This window comes from Phodopus roborovskii, unplaced genomic scaffold (assembly GCF_943737965.1).
Source record: "Phodopus roborovskii unplaced genomic scaffold, PHOROB, whole genome shotgun sequence".
Lineage (NCBI taxonomy): Eukaryota > Metazoa > Chordata > Mammalia > Rodentia > Cricetidae > Phodopus > Phodopus roborovskii.
Window position 1 is genome coordinate 4292350 of NW_026125295.1, and position 17837 is coordinate 4310186.

The 17837-nt window shown below is 44.7% G+C and overlaps 1 protein-coding gene across 1 annotated transcript in view; it reads left to right on the top strand.

The window, feature by feature from the left end:
• Positions 1 to 17837, top strand: part of Gadl1 (glutamate decarboxylase like 1) — a 167366-nt gene that overhangs the window by 51433 nt on the left and 98096 nt on the right. Inside the window, exons 7-11 of the mRNA XM_051202041.1 lie at positions 326 to 405; positions 536 to 590; positions 5453 to 5569; positions 10245 to 10309; positions 10869 to 10950. Of these exons, the coding sequence (XP_051057998.1) occupies positions 326 to 405; positions 536 to 590; positions 5453 to 5569; positions 10245 to 10309; positions 10869 to 10950 (399 nt within the window). The remainder of the gene's footprint in view (positions 1 to 325; positions 406 to 535; positions 591 to 5452; positions 5570 to 10244; positions 10310 to 10868; positions 10951 to 17837) is intronic.

Consider the following 17837-nt stretch of genomic DNA (forward strand, 5'->3'; position numbering starts at 1 on the left):
GCCAGCCATTAAGCTGAGTTCACATGTGAACACATTTCTTTCAGTGATGAGCTAATGGCACAGGCTTTATTGACAGTGCTTTCTGGATGAGCAAACCTAGTCCTCAAGAGCTCATTATTCAAGGTTCCCAAAATGCCACTTTCTCTGACCCTGAAGCCAACGGTCTCTGCCACTGGTTAATCAGCTCAGTTCAATTATGAGTTTCTTTCTTTTTTTTCTTCTTCTCTGCAATCATGTTCCAACAATTGTGCTGCACTGTAAAGATAATAAATGATACATGCTCCTGCATTCATCACTATCTCTCCCCCCTCACCCTTTAATCCAGTGTCATTACTCCATGAAGAAAGCGGCCTCCTTCCTTGGGATCGGCACCCAGAATGTGTACTTTGTAGAAACAGACGGAAGGTAACAGGGGCCGGGGGCAGGGGGGCAGAATCCTCATGGGTAGAGGTCGTGGGTACAGGGAAGAAACCCTGCTATGCGTTGCCTGTTAAGTAGTGGGCATAACTGAATGTCTTAACTCTGTATCCCTCAGAGGTAAAATGATACCCGAGGAGCTGGAGAAACTAATCTGGCAAGCAAGAAAAGAGGTGAGAATGAGCGGTAGAAGAGATGGGGGTGGGCGGGCACCAGCCTGCGAGGCGGAGAATAGTCGGAGAGAATGCCGACCACCAGCCACATCCTACGAGTGAGTGAGAGAGAGAAGAAAGTGTGCTGCCGTTAAAATAGGGGAACTTGGTAGCTGTCTTACAAACATCCTGTTTCCTGGTGCCAGGCTCTCCACATTCTTGGGTGTCCTCATTCCTGGGTGGTCAGAGTCTGTAAACACTGGTGTCGTGATGTTTGGAATTCTTGGCTAGATTGTTGTAGAGAGCCCTTATGCAGAACTCCGGTATCCCGTTTTTTTTTTTTTATATAACTCCTCCCTCTGGAGGCTCAAACACGCCTATCTGTGATGCTTTCAGGGTGGGTCTCCGTCTCTCCCTGTCCCCATTCCGGCCATTGCTTGGTCTAGTACTTTTGTGCCAGAACGTTCTACCTTTCTGCGCTTCTTGAAGACAGAAAGCCTGACCATGCTTACCTGCTGTGACCCAGCAAGGCTGGCCTGGACACAGGTTCTGAAAATGTGCCTGGCACCTGATTACTTCTCGGGCCCAAGCACTTTGGTGCACCTATACTGTCTTTCTACTGTTTCCTCCCATTCGACCCCCCCACCCCCGCTAATGGAGCTACAGACACACTTTAAACATGCGGTTCATGCAAATGGTCTGTTCTCATAAGCGTTGCCACTTGAAGGTAAGATACATCCATTACTTTAAGCCTTAATATTATATCTCTGCGTTTATAGTCATCTGTTCAAATTTCACGAAATCACTTCACCTTGGGGCATGCTAAATTACTACATTTAGTCCGGAGTCTATAGTAAAATTTTTAAAGGTTACATTATATTTGTTTGGAGGGAGGGGGCTCATGTCTTGGCTGACAGAGGGGGGGTTAGAGGGCATGTTTTTGGAATATTGGATCTTTTCTTCCACTATGTGAGTTCTGGGCATCAAATTTAGACTTTCTGACTTGGCAACAGTTGTCTTTATTGTCTGAGCCATCTCTGGAGCCTTGGAGTCTATACTTAAAAGTCTGGTAGTACTGTGGATACATTGTCTTCAGATGTGCGTCCTCAAGCCTACACACATCTCTCTAATTAACATCTTAATGCTGTGTAGGCTTGGCTGATGTCTGGGGGTTCACATTGTCACACTTTCGCTTTGGGTTATATTTTCCAAAATACTATGAGGTGTTTTGTTTTGTCTTTTTCTTCATTTTTTTTGTTTGCTTTTTCTTACTGAGAACCTCAAACACTTTCCTTTAGGTTTGCATCTTCCGCTACCCAATTTCCTCTCGAAAGGGATTTTGATGATGCTAGGCATGCTCCATGCTTGCGGATGCTGAGGATCTCGCTCCTATGGGCCATACTCTTTCTCCCCCCAATTTTTCTCAAGCCACCCAATTCTCTTCCCTTCTGTTCCCTTTCTTGCCTTCCCCATCCCTTCCCTTCCCTCTTTCTCCCCCCCCCCCGTCTCTCTATCCTCTTTCTGTCTGTCTACCATCTGTCTCATCTATCTCTCATTTATCTGTCTGTCTGTCCGTCCATCCACCCATCTGCCTCAGCTCTCCTTCATTTTTGTTGTAGATGGCCACAGACACTCACACAGAGCAGATGTTAGCACACCTCTCACCACTCATCATGCACACTGTCTGACACAAACCCCTGGCATCGTTCCGCTGATCCATACATAGTTGAGTTTATCCGTAAAGCAGGTGCACTTTTAACTAGTGCTACAGGGTTATTTAAAGGTAATCACTTAATATAATCCAATGTCAAGCCTACATTCAAATCTCCCTTTACTTTTAAGATCAATAGCTGGCTTATTTAAGGAACAATTCACATAGGTTGCTATGTTATGTGTGGTTGGTGAGTCAGGTAAAGCTTTGCTAACCCTCAGCTTCCTCCACCTTCACTTTTATGCCCTGAATTGATGTGGGGAAGCATTCATGCCCCTGGGTTTATAGCTCACATCTAGGCTGGGAGACTAATTGTGGCTCCTCTGCAACGCCTTCCTTGTGCCACCTCTAACATTCCTGGGCCTCATCTAATGTCCCTATATCCCCTGTAAGGTGGTGCTTGCATCTCCACGGGATTCAAGCAGGATTTATTTACATGCTTGACGTTTTGTCCTTACTTGGGGAGAAACCCTGCCTCCTCTGTGATGACATTGATCAATGGAGCTTAGTATTTCTGGGATCCACCATGCACCATCCCCTTGCCTCCTCCTCTCTGGCTTGGCTGCCATGGTGACCACTGACTGAAGCATCCCTTCTTTACTGGACTTTGGAACTCACTCGCCTGCTCCTCCCTCACTTGCTGACAGGTCTTCTACTGGAAACAAAACCTCTTCCGCATCACTACTTAGTTTTCCCAAGGAAATGATATTCCTCGGCTAGAAGGGTAAACATTTCCTTGTCTTGCCTGGTTTACCAGTTCTCAATATTCTTAGATCGTCTTCCACTCTCCCTTAAGCACAGGCACTTTGTCATTAGCGATTTATACTTCTAACATAGTTGGTTTGATTCCATTGTAATCGTTATTTCTTTTCTTCAATTACTGGTTTGTTTTGAAGCCCCGGGTACAGGAAACTGACATAATTCTGAAGTTGAGGACCCCAGAATGGAAGTTTGTGAACGTTAAAAATTGCTTCAGGCATGTTGAAGGGAAGGGCAGCAGGGACACGCTAGTGTTTCTACCCGGTTTCCTTTGAAGTTCGTGCCTCCACGGGCATGCATTCACCAGCAAGCAACGGTGCATCCTTGGAGACCATACCACATGATGAGAGGCTCCTCTGTGGCTCAGAGCTGCTCCTCTGTGCCCCAGTGTTCCATTCTTACTACTTCAGACACAGGGAGCTGAGCATCACCACGGGTTTTTGTGCTGGATTCACGCTCTCTGACCCACGACGATCCATTAAAACATCGTTTAGGCGGTGACCTTTGCTTGATTCCATTATGAAGATAGCACAAACTACAGGACACCAACTCAGTTATTGACCAACTCAGTAAGCAGGACCACTCGCTCTTTCTGAGTTAGTTTTGAGCAAGAATGTTTGAAGCGGCAAACTTTCTTATGGAATGCAGCTCCCAGGCGGTGTGTGATCCATACTGTTCCCCTGAATGTTGTAGTTAATGGCAAGAAATGAGGAAGGAAAAATATAGGGAAGGCTAAATCCACACATAAGCATGTGATTCCTGTGGCCTGTTAAAAAACATGTGACTCGATAGGCAAAGAGAACTCATTAGAATCTTGTCCTAGCTTACATGGGTATTTTCTCGTGATCTTCAGAGCATCATTTAGTTTATGGGGAACAGAGCATCATTTAGTTTATGGAGCATCATTTAGTTTATGGGGAAGAGCCCATCACAAAAGCTATCCGAAACAGTTTTTTTTTTTTTTTTTTTTTTTTTTAGCAAATAACTTCCTGTGTGTTGCTTTGAATGATTGATGTGACTCTGTTCTTGTTCTGTTTAGGTCACTGACATGATAAAGACTTAATCAATTGTGGTTGAGTACAGGGAAGAATTCCCCAAGCTCATGGTTACCCAGTGTGGGCTCTGTCACCTCCTGACCTGGCTCTGAAAGGGTTGGGGTAGACTCAACCCTCTGTGTCACAGCTGTCTCCCCAGATGGCAACTGGACTCATTCTGTGCTGTGACCCTGACTCCTGGGCATCTCAGTTGGGGGATGTGGGACCCAGTGGCCTTGCTCTGTCCCACTTTCCATTGAGAAATAACATCTTTCTATCAAAAGGTCAGTTAAGTTGTAATAAGTTTGGTTCAAATACAAGTGCCTACAGCATGCGAGGAGATAAGACTCTATTGCAATAGCAGTGGACTTCTCCATAAAACTGAGCGGAAGTCAGCCCTAAGCTAAATGAGAACAAACAGTTTTCGGAGGAAATGAAATGTCAGGAGTGTCTTATTCCTCAGATGTTTTGAAACCGTAGAGTCATAACTACCCACAATCCCACAGTTGTCTGTAAGTTGCCTCTGTCACAGGAAGTAACACACCTCTGCCACCATGCTGGCATTGGTAAGTTTGGAAGCACCCTTTTCTCCCTTTCCTGACTGCCATGAAGCCTGCTGGTGTGCACACCGCGCACGGCTCACTTACCCATGATCTCTGTATTGCACCCATCACCATCCTTTCCTTGCCCACGGTCCACTGAGATCGGCTAAGTTGACTTTGCAGGCATCAGCTGTGTGAGGAGGGTACCAAGACAGGGATGAAGCAGGTCCACTTTCCCATCATATGCCGTGAACTTAGCCATGGTTGACCCATATGGGCAATGCTCCTCTGGGACATTGCCTCCTTCTCTCTGTTCACAGCTTGTTCTGTGTCTGCCCTTGATTTTTATCTTTGCCTGCCAGCTCTATTTACAGGCCTGCATGGTTCATCCCTGGGGCCAGAATTATGCCTACAATTTCTGCCTCTATTTATTTTGGTGAGAAGGGTCAATGAAGGCTCTGTAGAAGTCCAGGCTGTCACTCAAGAGCAATCAGGAAGCCCACAGAATGACAGTCCATCATTACCAGTGGGGTTATCTGCTTTGAACCTGGGCTGTCACCGGAACATAAAACTACCAGACAATGCAACCAACAGAAACTGACAGGAAAGATCTTGATCTGGACCAATGGTTATAGCATGTTCTCACTGTGCTCAACCTATATATTATGACCAGAGGCCAATAGTATGGAAGGGTCCAAACACTCATTGAATTAGCCACGACCTCCAAAGAGGCCCTGTTTATCTCTGGATGCATAAGCCCTGTGTTCACCAGCTCCCAGCAGGGTGGATTTCACCATGATGGTGACAATTCTCTTTGTGATTGGCTTCTTTCCCCAGGGGGCAGTGCCATTTCTTGTCTGTGCCACTTCTGGTACCACCGTGCTGGGTGCCTTCGACCCCCTGGATGAAATTGCTGAAATCTGTGAAAGACATTCCCTGTGGCTCCATGTAGATGTAAGTTCATCTGTGTGTCCGTATCTGTCTAACTTCCCAGTCCTACCCAGCTTCTCCCATTTACCAAGCTTCTCCAACCTTCACAGGCAGCTTCTCCTACTTTCCCAGCTTCTCCTGCCTTCCCAGCTTCTCCCACTTTCCCAGTTTCTCCTACTTTCCCAGCTTCTCCTGCCTTCCCAGCTTCTCCCACTTTCCCAGCTTCTCCTGCCTTCCCAGCCAGCTTCTCCTACCTCCCCAGCTTCTCCCACTTTCCCAGCTTCTCCTGCCTTCCCAGCCAGCTTCTCCTACCTCCCCAGCTTCTCCTACCTCCCCAGCTTCTCCTACCTCCCCAGCTTCTTCTACTCTCAGGATCTAGAAACTTCCCACTTTCAGTTGTGCTTCTTGCATGTCTTTTCTTTAAGGATTCCTGAAGATTATTCTAAGAGCTCAGATGTGTTTTGATTTTGTTCTCTGAATTCCATAGGACTTTCTCCTTTCCCATGAGCCATCTGTTTTGGTCCCTTGCATCAGTGAGGCAATGCAATTTTAGGGTGACAGTGAAACCAGGTTGTGATTTGAGTTCTAATCTGCATGACCTTCCTTGAGCTCAGCTCTGTGTTTGCGGTGGCTTCCTTTGCATGGGAAGATGGTTGATAAAGTCTGGAGAAAATGTCTTCCAGCTCTAAAATTATATGATTCCAATCAGTGAGAAAATGCAAAAAAAAATCCTACATTATATAATTACATGTCTTAATTAAAGCAGGTTTTAGCTGGATCCATAATAGATAATTGTTTGAGTGAAATTGATATAATTTATGTTCTTCATAATTTTCCAACTGAAAGGGTTGGATTTTTTTCTAATTCATAAGCCTGGGGTTGTTCATAACACATTTTCCTCTAAGCTAACGGTGATTTTTATTAAAGGTCTACTTATTCAGGGTTAAGAAGGGGGTTCAGCCAGCTAAGTGTGCTGGGCATGTGTTTTCTCTCCCTCCCTCCCCTTCCATCCCCTCCCCCTCCCTCCTCCTCCCTTCGTCTCTCCATCCCCTTCCTTCTCCCCAAATCTCCACCTTTCTCTTTACCCCTCCTCTCTTCCTTCCCTCCCTTGTTCTCAGCCTCTCCGCCTCCATCCCCTTCTCTTTCTTTCCCCTCCCTCTCTTCCGTGTGTCTTCCCTTCCTTCCGTGTGTCTTCCCTCCCTTCCGTGTGTCTTCCCTCCCTTCCGTGTGTCTTCCCTTCCTTCCGTGTGTCTTCCCTTCCGTGTGTCTTCCCTTCCGTGTGTCTTCCCTTCCGTGTGTCTTCCCTCCCTTCCGTGTGCCTTCCCTTCCGTGTGTCTTCCCTTCCGTGTGTCTTCCCTTCCGTGTGTCTTCCCTTCCTTCCGTGTGTCTTCCCTTCCGTGTGTCTTCCCTTGCCCCTATCTTGCTCTCCCTGCCTTCCCTTCTTCTTCCTTCTCCCTCCTCCTCTTCCTCCCCTCCTCTCTGTTTCTTTCTCCCCTCTTCCTCTCCCTCCCTCCTCCTCTTCCCCTTCTCCCTTTTTTCTTCTTTCCTTTTATATGAAGACAAACATGTGTGGATTTGAGTAGCTTAGAAAAGGAAAGGATGAACATGCTCGCGAGGGTTCAGTGCATCGTCCTGGGCACAAGACTATTCCACGTCTCCCTGATCAGAAGAAATAACGCCCTGAGCAGAGGATGACCAAACATTAAGGAGATGTCCCTGCATATAACTTTTATATCTCAGAGCATTTTACTCTTTTGAAGTCAATTGGGTATAGAATGATCTAGAGAGAGCACTTAAGTCCTTAAGGTTTTCACTACGTAGATGGTAATGTTGGGTGATGCAGACATGGGCGTCATAGGCATGATTAACACGCCAATAGCAATACTTCAGGTGACTTATTTTTGCTTTGCTAAATGGAGCTTGAGTATTCATATCTGCTCACTTTTCAACTTCCACCTTATTGATTTTTATCAGCTTAGAAATGTGGTAGCACTTAATGTCCTAAAAGATAATGTGAAGTGAGCACTTTTGCTAACCATGGAGATGAGGAGACACAATTGAATGCATCAGCATTCTCCTGAAATACTTCACTCTCAAGAGACACATCAATATGGCTCTAAGTTTCTGTAGAACATGGTAGCTGCAGAAGCTTTGAAATTAGAAATGACCTGAAGAGACTTGTGCGGCTTAGTTGGAATTTTCATTTGTAAATATGAATAAAAAGATCTGTTTTTTTTAAATTAAGGGTTAAATTTTGAAGAAAATACTCCATTAAGAAAATATATAAGCGATACCAGCTTATTCTGTTTGTACATAGTAAACATCCAGCCATGAACATTATATTAGATTGAATTTGATCACAGCAATGATATCAGAATAAAGCAATAGACACATTCTAATATCAAGGCAGTGTTTAGTCGTCCTTTATTGTGGCAGGTGTCTAATCCATTGGACAGTTTGATTACCCTAGAATGTAAGTTCTCTTTAGGAAACTTAGTATACTCTACACAGTTTATTAGTATGAAGCGTTACCATGGTTGTTTTGGCTTCTGACACATTCTCAAGGGAATTAAGTGTAGTCGAGTTCTGTTGATGTCTCGTCCTTCTGTCCCCATCTCCTAGGTGCTGGGCTTACAGGTATATGCTATTACTCCATTTATATAGTGCAGGGGATTGAACTCAGAGCCTTGTGAGGCATAGACCAGCACTCTACCAACTAAGCTACATCTCCAGCCTATATTGTCTTTAAACTCATAGGCTTTGGAGGCTGACAAATCTTGGTTCTACTTTTGCCTCCACTTGTTTTCTATTTATTTACCAACCAGTCAATAAGGGAGAACTAGCTCGTGATGCCTAGCATGTGTTAGGAACTCAACAACTAGGGTAGAAAGCAGAGCTCCTTCACTCTAAAAATGGTTTAATGCTGCAGATTCTAGAATTAGGGATTGAGAAAGGCAACTAAGGAAAAGTAGGACCCCACCATCAGAAGTGTTACTTTTTTCTTCTTTTAAGCCTATGGAGAAATAAAATTGTTCATGGGAGCTTCCTATCCTGCCCGATGACTTCATGGCCTGATAGAAGAATTCTCATTATTATAAATTCAGCTCAGTAGGGTTGGGAGGTCTTTCTTGGGGGTATAGAGGGGTCAGGGATGAGTGTTGATCGCATGGGAGCAGAAAGGGGCCGTGGCCATTATGTCCTGCTTGCTTCCAGCCTCAGTCCAATCTGGCCTTTGTAAAACCTGTGGGATGTGGCAGTTTGGAGAAGGGATAGGAAGGACACTAAATGACAACCTCAATTAATTCTCTACCTGGGAATTTTTGCATTCACGAAAATTCAGGAAACACTAGATGTCATGGAGTCTTGGGGGTGGGGAGGAATCAGGGCTGCAACTTAGAGGGTACCACTTGAGGGTCCAGGGGCCAGAAGATAAGCTCACACAGGGCTGCACGGGAGGCTGAGGCGGCAGTAAGTCATCCTCAAGCTTATACTCCTCACTAGCCTTGCCCTCCTCCTTGCCATGAATGGAAGAGTTAGCATGAAGGGATTTAAGGCTGCAGGGTGCTCTGCTATCTTGGCTACCAAGGCAGCTTTATGAGTACTCTGAGCGCTGTAAGAGTGTCTCATCTCTGCCTCCTCTTGTGCCTCCCAGGTGCACACAATCCTGCTGCTTTTCAACCACAGCATCTATCTACATTATTGAAAGAACGTAGTGTTTGCCTGCTAGGCAACCTTGAGCTCAATTGTTTGTTGCCCGAAGCATCCCCATTCCGTGGAACTCCCCCATGTTATACTCTTCAATTTGGCTAAATGATCACTTTGACTAAACGTAATGGTATCAGGCAAAGACAATGGGTTTTTGATTACCCACGATACTCCAGGCAATCTACCTAGCACTTGTGAACCTTAGTTTTCCTGTGGAAGTGGAGATGGTCCTATCTCCACCCTTCATAGAATGCTGTGGGATTTCAGGGCATCAGCAGGACTCGGGGCCTCCAGAGTCTCCCCCTGCAGCCACTCTTTATTATCTGGTACAATTGTCAAGAACCAGGTTAACTCTTGTGGTGTGCACCCTTTAAATTCCCCCTCCTTTCCATTCCTGTTCTTTTCCTCTGTTCCCTTTTCTGGTGTTCATGAAGTTCATGAGGTCAATAATTAACTCCCTGAAGTTCAGGGCTTCCTCTCTAATCCTCCTACATTATGTTTGCAAATATTTCTGAGAACCAGTAGGCGGAAAAGATCTAAGTTTCCTGAGAGGATACATCTCCTTCTACCTGACCCCTGTTGACCCTTCTAGCCACTTTGCCAACGATGTTCTCATAGAATACTAGTCTTTGGTTCATGACTCACAGTTCAGTATGTACGGCAACACTGTAAAGATGTCATCTGTTCTAGATACATGGCATTGCGAGGGTATGGGCTACAGCTCGTTTTACCTTTTCTTGGTCCACACAAAGTTTAATTGGCTACTAATATACCCACTTTTTGTGTGACTTCACATCTATGAGTCAATGGGGACCCATCTACTACACTTGGGTTCTAATTGACCGGTTAGAATGCCTCATCAAACTCCCCAGAGTTAAAATTGGTGAACATGTTATCAAATGAAGTACCAAATGGCATGTGTAGGCTTGCTATGGCATAGTTCATGGGCAAGCAAATGGCACAGTGACTTTTGTGCATCTAAATATCTCAACAGGCCTCTTGGGGTGGCTCAGCTTTGGTATCAAGAAAGCATCGCCAGCTCCTGCATGGAATCCACAGGTAAATTTAGTTTCCTGTTTAGCAGTTGACTTTTATTTAGGCAAGATAAACAATTGTTGGCATGTCTCAATCTGAGCGGCCCTTAGAAAGCAGATCATGGGTCATAACCCAGTCAATGATGTACTTTACAAAAGGGTCCCACATAAAAAACTGCCATGTGTGGTAGCACACATGTGTAATCCCAGTGCTGGAGAAGCAAGCATTGGCTGATCCCAGGGACTCAATGTTCTGCCAACCTAGGCTCCAGATCAACAAGAGAGTGGAAACCCAAAAAGTTGGGTGGCATCCTAAGGAATGATGCCCGAGTTCGACCTCTACTCTCCCCCCCCACACACACACACACTCCATTTTTCTGAAACAAAACAGCCCCCAAATTGTTCCCATCCCTCAGATGTGGGACCCATGGACTGGTAACTTGTACAGGAGGTCTTGTGTTCCCATCCTTCAGATGTGGAACCCACAGACTGGTAACTTGTACAGGAGGTCTTGCTTGTGTTTTTCTTCTCCCTACAGTAGTTAGCCAGGCCCTTCTCTGAGTTCTTTTTCTCTGGCATGACAGGGCTGACTCCGTGGCCTGGAACCCGCACAAGATGCTGATGGCTGGAATCCAGTGCTCTGCTCTACTAGTCAAGGACAAATCTGTAAGTTTCCCCCTGTGTGCTTCAGGAATTCAGCACATTCAGTCCCTAGGTTTTTGGAAGCTATATTGTTGTTTATTTCTTGCTGTCTCGGGCTAATAAGATGATCCCTAGGAAAATACTATGACCTTGAAATGAAAAATAATTGACTCAGATAAATAACTCATATTTCTTCCCCAGTAGCTTAGTGGATTTGATTGAGGCATTATATAATCTTATTAGTTAGAGCAAAATGGCCTCTTACACCCTCATTTGGATTATATTTTAAAACTGGCATTAAATGTTGCTTTTCCCCCCATCTCTCATTGACTGAGTCTGGGATTTAAGTCATCTCAAAGTTTCTGCTCACTGGGAAAGTGGAACAGATGTGTGTCACACATTAACTCAGATGCTTAATATGCTCAGCTGGGGCTTAGCAGACCATGTCTATGGGAGGGTATTAGTTAAGGACTGGTCTCAAATGCTGGCTTGCTGGGAATGGCTCACACAAGCTCTCTTTAGAGCATGAGGGAAGAGTCAGATGCTAGTCTGGAGGACTGTGAGGCAAGAGGGACAGGGGTTGCTGAGCTCCTCTTGGCCAGAGGCGTAAGCCACATGCTTCTTGTGGGTTAAATGAGGATCCTGTGGGAAGTGGCCCAGGCTGAGAAGTGCTACTTCATTCTTAGAAATGCCTCCTCAAGATCTGTGTTCAGCATGTGGGTGATCTTTCCCAGCCATCTGTTTACATCAGAGGGGACTCCCTTTGCCAATCTGAAAATCATTTCTGTTTTTTTTTTAAAGGAGTTTTATTGCAAATTAAAACTTGAAGTTTTACTCTTGCCTGTGGAGACATTTAAATGGCTTAAAAAATAAAAAAACAAGTAAATTGCTATTTGTATTCTTGCACCCTGTATGTTTTGAAATGATCAAGCAGAGTGTCCATCCAAAACTAAGAAAAGATTTCGCATCTACAGGAGTAGCTGATTTCAGGGCTCTGACCTGCCTCCAAGTGTTTGGTTAGGTTGTTTGTAGTTGACTGTATTTAGAAATTGGTTATAGTTAGCTGTCTTCCCAGGTTGATTACAGTTGACAGCATTCACATGTTGGTTAGAATTGACCATATTCACAGGCTGATTATGATTGATTGTATTCACAGTTTGATTGTAGTTGACTGCATTCACAGGTTGGTTGTAGTTGACTGTTTTCACATGTTGGCTGTAGCTGACTATATTCACAGGTTGCTTAGAATTAACAATATTTATAGGTTGGTTAGAGTTGGCTATCTTCACATGTTGGTTACAGGTGACTTGTATTCCCAGGTTGATTAGAGTTGATAGTGTCTTCACATGTTGATTAGAGTTGGCTGTCTTCACAGGTTGGTTACAGGTGACTATTCAATACCACTTGACCTTTTTGGTTTAAGTTTTAAAACTGTGAATTGACTGTATTTAGAAAAGTAGGTAGTTTAAGACTGCCATGCCATTTTGAGTCAGAGAACACACTTAAGTTACTCACAGATGCATATTTAGGACATGATAGAAATAGGTGTAAACTCAACTTCCTTTTGGACTAGATTCAGGGACAGAACAGCCCAGATGCACACTGTGTGCCAGGAATTTGGCATTTTCTTTCTCCCTCTTCGTCCGACCTGAATGACAAACTCTCTTTTGGAGTGATGCTCTTAGAAGTGGAAAATTTAGACAGAAAGTTCTGAGTCCTCCTTATATAACTTCCTAGCTGCTCAGTTCTTTCTTCTCCAATCATATTTTGAGTGACCTACCCAAGAACCGGCTCACATTTATGTAAGGAGACAGTAACAAGCCTTCTGAATCACACGCCTCATTAACAAGGGCGCCACCTTTAGGTTGGTAAAATGAATTCCTAATTAAATTCCAATGACAACAGCAGTGTGTGCTCCCATAGAATGACTGGCAGGTTAACAGAGCTGCATTCGCTGTGTGAGGAATTGAGCACTCAGAGCAATTGTTCAAGTTTTCTCGATGAAAAACTTATTCTTTGCTTAAATGGAGTAGAAAGCTCAGCCACGAGATGAGAGAAATAGCAATCATTTTCAGGAGTTTGGTTGTTGAGGGTTCTGTCACATTAGCACCTCTTTCTGTCTGTCATTCTGCTTTGGATCCATCCATTCAGTCGTCTCTCTGATCGACTTGACCCAGATAGGACCTTTCCTGTGCTTATTCTAGGAACTGAGCAGTGAGTGAGAGACTTTTTCCCACTGTCAGAGAGTTTATAAATGTACAGAAAAGACAACCTTACAATGGGTCTGTTTACCTCTGTGTATGATGTGTGCTGATATACACACATGTATGCATGTGTACTCCCCACGCAATAGCATGAAGAGGACAGAGATTGGGAATGGAGTGTCCTATTTAATTGCTTGGACACTTATTTTTTGAGATAGTGTCTCTCACCAAACTCAGAGTTCATTGTTTCTAAGACACTAGCTGTCCAGGGAGCATCTAAGCTTCACCAGCCAGGCCCTGCCCTCTACCCCCACTCAATGCTGGGATTACTGGTGTGTACCACTGTACCTGGCTTTTATGTGGATGCTGAAGATTTGAACTTAGATCCTCATACTAATGCAGCAAGTGCTTTAACCACTGAGCCATCTCTGAATTGTTGTTTTGATGAGTACACTGAAGAACATCAAGATGCTTTTGTTGTAAGTACAGGAGCTATTACATTCTTGTTCTCTTCTTGTCATCCCTGGTACCCACCAAATAGCCTCCTTTTTGGTCCATAGGTCATAGAGCTGGCCCATTCTATGTAGGGCAATTTAGTGAAGGCTTTGAATCTCCGATGAAGATGATGGACATGAGATGGAAATTCTCCCCTCATTTCTTATTTGAGTGCAGTGCTAATAGAACCAGAGACACAGATGTCTGGCAGCCACCCTGTGAACATGAGGCAATGACCTTAGATTAAAACACCATGTCCATAATGTCATAAAAAGGAAGGAGAAAAGTCTCACACTTGGGTAATAACTTTGAAATGTTGTGGCGACCCCCAAAATACCTGTTTTCAGACTCTGTGACAGGATACAAGTGACAGGAAATGTCCTTGTGGCTGGAACCATTTCCACTGAGTAAGCTGTGTGCCCAGCCAAACGCACTCCCATCTGATGCAGAGAAAGAGGTAAGACTCTGAGAATTCACGGCAGAGAGGCTTCTCCCAGGTGCAAAGAACAGTACGTGCAGATTTTCTAAGAAAAGAAAGTCCTTGTTCAACTGCAAGAGCTGAGAGGATTCGCTGAGGCTTAGTGAGCAGGGCTGGTAATGTGAGGGCCAGCAGGGATGACAGGAAAAGTTTAAGCTGTGGGCAGCCCACACCACCATCTAGAGATGACTGTGATGGTTTCAGACTTGACCTTTAGAAAGGGAAAGAACTTCAAAGTTAGACAGTTTGGGGACAGAACAGACGACCTGGTGGTTAAAGGGAACTCTGCAAACGACCTGGGTGTAGTTCCCAGCACCCACAGGGTGGCTTCTAACTGCAACTCCAGTTCCAGGGGATCCTTCATCCTCTTCTTTCCTCTTTGGGCAGCAGGCATGTATGCGGTGCCTGTACATACATGCAGGCAAAACACTTCTACACATAAAATGAAAATAAAATTTAAAAAAATGGAAAGCATTGTGAAAAGATTTTTATTTAGAGCAATGAGCTAGAAGGGAGCAAAAATGGATGCTTAGAAGGAAGGAAGATGTTGGAGACCAGCTTAAGAGAGGGGGACAGTGGGGGTGGCGGTTAGGTCCCAAAGAGGATGTGTGAAGTGTGTGTGTGTCAGGGGGGAGACAGTATCTTAGAGTGAATTGGGATGTCTACCAGCAGCCTTTATTGAAAAAAAAAAAGGACTATATTTTCTATACTGTGTAGTTGTACATAGGATTAAACTGGAGACAAGGGGCATGTGAGCTGGGGTGTGGCTTGAGATCAGGAATCTAGCCTTGACCTTAACAAAAGGCCCCAGTCATATGTTGATGGAAGGGCCACAGTGTCTCTTGCTAGAAGCAGGAACTTTCCTCATGTGCCCCAGGGAATGGAGACCCTTATCCAAACACCTAACCTTGGGAAATAGACAATATACTACTTGGGAATAGATACTATACTACAATTTCTTAGTCTTACTAAATGAGTCTGTATCCCTCATAATGTTCCTAAAAGGGAATGTCTTGATGTCTTACTCTTTTCCATTGATAATGCACCATTCTAATTTCTTTGTATTTATTAACTGAACTCTTGCATTTAATGGTTTCAGGCTCTGGATTTGAACTGTGGGCCTTTTGTCCTTAGGATCAGGTGTGTCTAGTAATATTCCTGTTCTTGGTGCAATTAAGAGGGCACAATGGAATTCCTGGTTCCATGGTGGTAGTGATTCTTTTTCCAAAGAATTATTTTGTTTAGAGAGGCCACTAGTGTATACATTTTTATCCTCTAACAAAGCCCATGCAAAACTTCCCAAAGGGGAAGGCATTAATACTGAGAAGTATTATTAAAAGTGAAAGTAAAAAAGGCGCTGGAGAAGTGTGGTCTGCAAGGTTGAAATGCTGGAACATTGTTAAGCAGCAATGGTCACCATGCGTTCCATGCCAGGAGAAAATGCCACATCTAAGCAAAAGTTGATGGCAAGTTATTTGTTTCATACTGTGAAAAATATCCTGGCAACAGTCAGCATCAAGGGAGGAAAGATTTACTGAGCTCACAGTTGAGTTTACAGTCCTTCACGAGAGAGGAGTCATGGTAGAAAGCATAAGAGGCAGCTGGTCAGGAGTCATGGTAGAAAGCATAAGAGGCAGCTGGTCAGGAGTCATGGTAGAAAGCATAAGAGGCAGCTGGTCAGGAGTCATGGTAGAAAGCATAAGAGGCAGCTGGTCAGGTTGTGTCCATAGCTGAGAAGTCCAGGGCATTAAATGCTGTTACTCAGCCCAGAGGGGCCCTCCAGTCAAGGTGGGGCTCCTATTTCAGGTAGCCAATCTAGCAGTCCCTCAGAGAGCCCAGAACCCCGATGAAATGATCAGATCCGCCGGTTGGCAACCAAATTAACCACACAGCAAGGTATAGGGAAGACACAGACATCCGATCTATATTACACAACCACAGGGAGAAGGCACTGCTAGAGGAGAGGAAGCAGGCAGGGTTTCGGGGGGCCAGGCAAGGGACCCCGCTGAGGTGAGGTAAGGGAAAATTTGAGCATGAATTCTCTTTAGTGTTGGATATAAGTATATAAATATATAGCAATAATACATGTGATATATAACAACATGTAACACAATAAATAATATATAAGTATATGAATCTTGTAGTGTTGCGTATCTAAAACGAGAGAATATCATCCATTCAAGTAAGGCAGCCGACAGATAAGACGATGTCTTGGCTAGAAAAGTCTGCATAGCTGGCACCTCATGTCTTGGGTGTGATTGCAAGCCTTCAGGGAACCTTTGGAATGAGAAAGAAGAGATTTAAGGCTCTGCCTTCATTTCAGTTAGGTTTGCTATTGATGCGATGAAACATTGTGGCCTGCCATGTGGGAAGAAAGTCAAGCAGCTCTTTCTTTTATGACTGCTTGAGGTGTAAGGGTGCCCGAGTGACCTTGAAGCTGTCCCACCATGGGATCTTGTTCTTAGAATGGTGAGTGACTTCCATCCATCATCGCTGTATCAGCTCCAGCCTTTGTCCCTGTGACAAAATACCAGACAGAAGCAACTTGAAGGGAGAAGGGTTCAGATTCACTCCTGATTTTAGGTCAGCCTTGAAGGGAAGGGATGGAGGAGTCCATGGCAGTGGAGGGCATGACTCCACTTGTCCACAACTTATCATGCTAGACAGCGGTCAGAATATAACAAGAAGACAGAGAAAGGACACCCAAAGGACCTGTGTCTGGGGCCTACTTCCTCCTGCTTGGTCCCCACTCCTAAAGTTTCTAGAACCTACCAAAACAGTGCCACAAGCTAGGGACAAAATTGTCAAACACGTAAGCCTATGGGCCGCTTTAGACTCAGGCCACATTCCCAAAGAAAGGTTCATGGTCACCTCATGACGTAAAGTGCATTAAGGTCCATGGTCATCTCATGATGTGAAATTCATTCAGTCCAGTTGGAAGTGGTCCAGAGTCTAAACACTCCCAACATTGCTTAAAAGTACGAATTCAAATCTCTTCTGAGATTCCGGGCATACTATCAGCTATGAGTCGCTGCAAAATCAGCAATCAAGTTACATGCTTCCAATAGACACTGGCTCAGAGTAAGGAGCCTCACTGGAAAAGCAAAGAATGGGAGGATAAGAAGCTAACACAGAACCAAAGCAGCATAGAAACTCAGCAGGGACACACTAAACCCTGCAGCTCAGTCCAGGTCTTGTCTCCAGGGTACACAGAGGCATCCTCTGAGCACCAATGAGCTTGGAAAGCCTTGATTCTATGCCCCTGCCATTTGCAACGCACAGGGTCTCTCTCTGGGGCAAGTTTCATTCAGTGCCTTCAGCCTTCTTGGGCCTTTCATCATCCTGAGGTTTCCATTGCAACTTAGGATTCAGGCTCACAGCCTCTCAGCAGCTCACTCGGGGAGAGAGCCAGGCATTTCAGTTCCTTCCATCCCAAATTACTCCTTTTGGGGATTTGGAGATGCAGCCATCACGTTATGTAGATACTGAGCTCATTGCTAAGCCCTACTTGGGCCAGAGTGTACCTCCAGTGGTGCTCCATGGACGGCAGTTTAATTTACACTCCCTGCTGCAGTTGGTGTTAAGGGATAACTCTAGTTGAAAGACAGCAAATTGGTGAATATTGTGGTAAAAAAACGATCTCCCTAATATATTCTCCATAGAGTGTTCATGGGGCTGTCCTGAGGGGTTCACCGTGGGCCCGCTGACTAATTTCCTGTGTTGGTCAGGGGCCG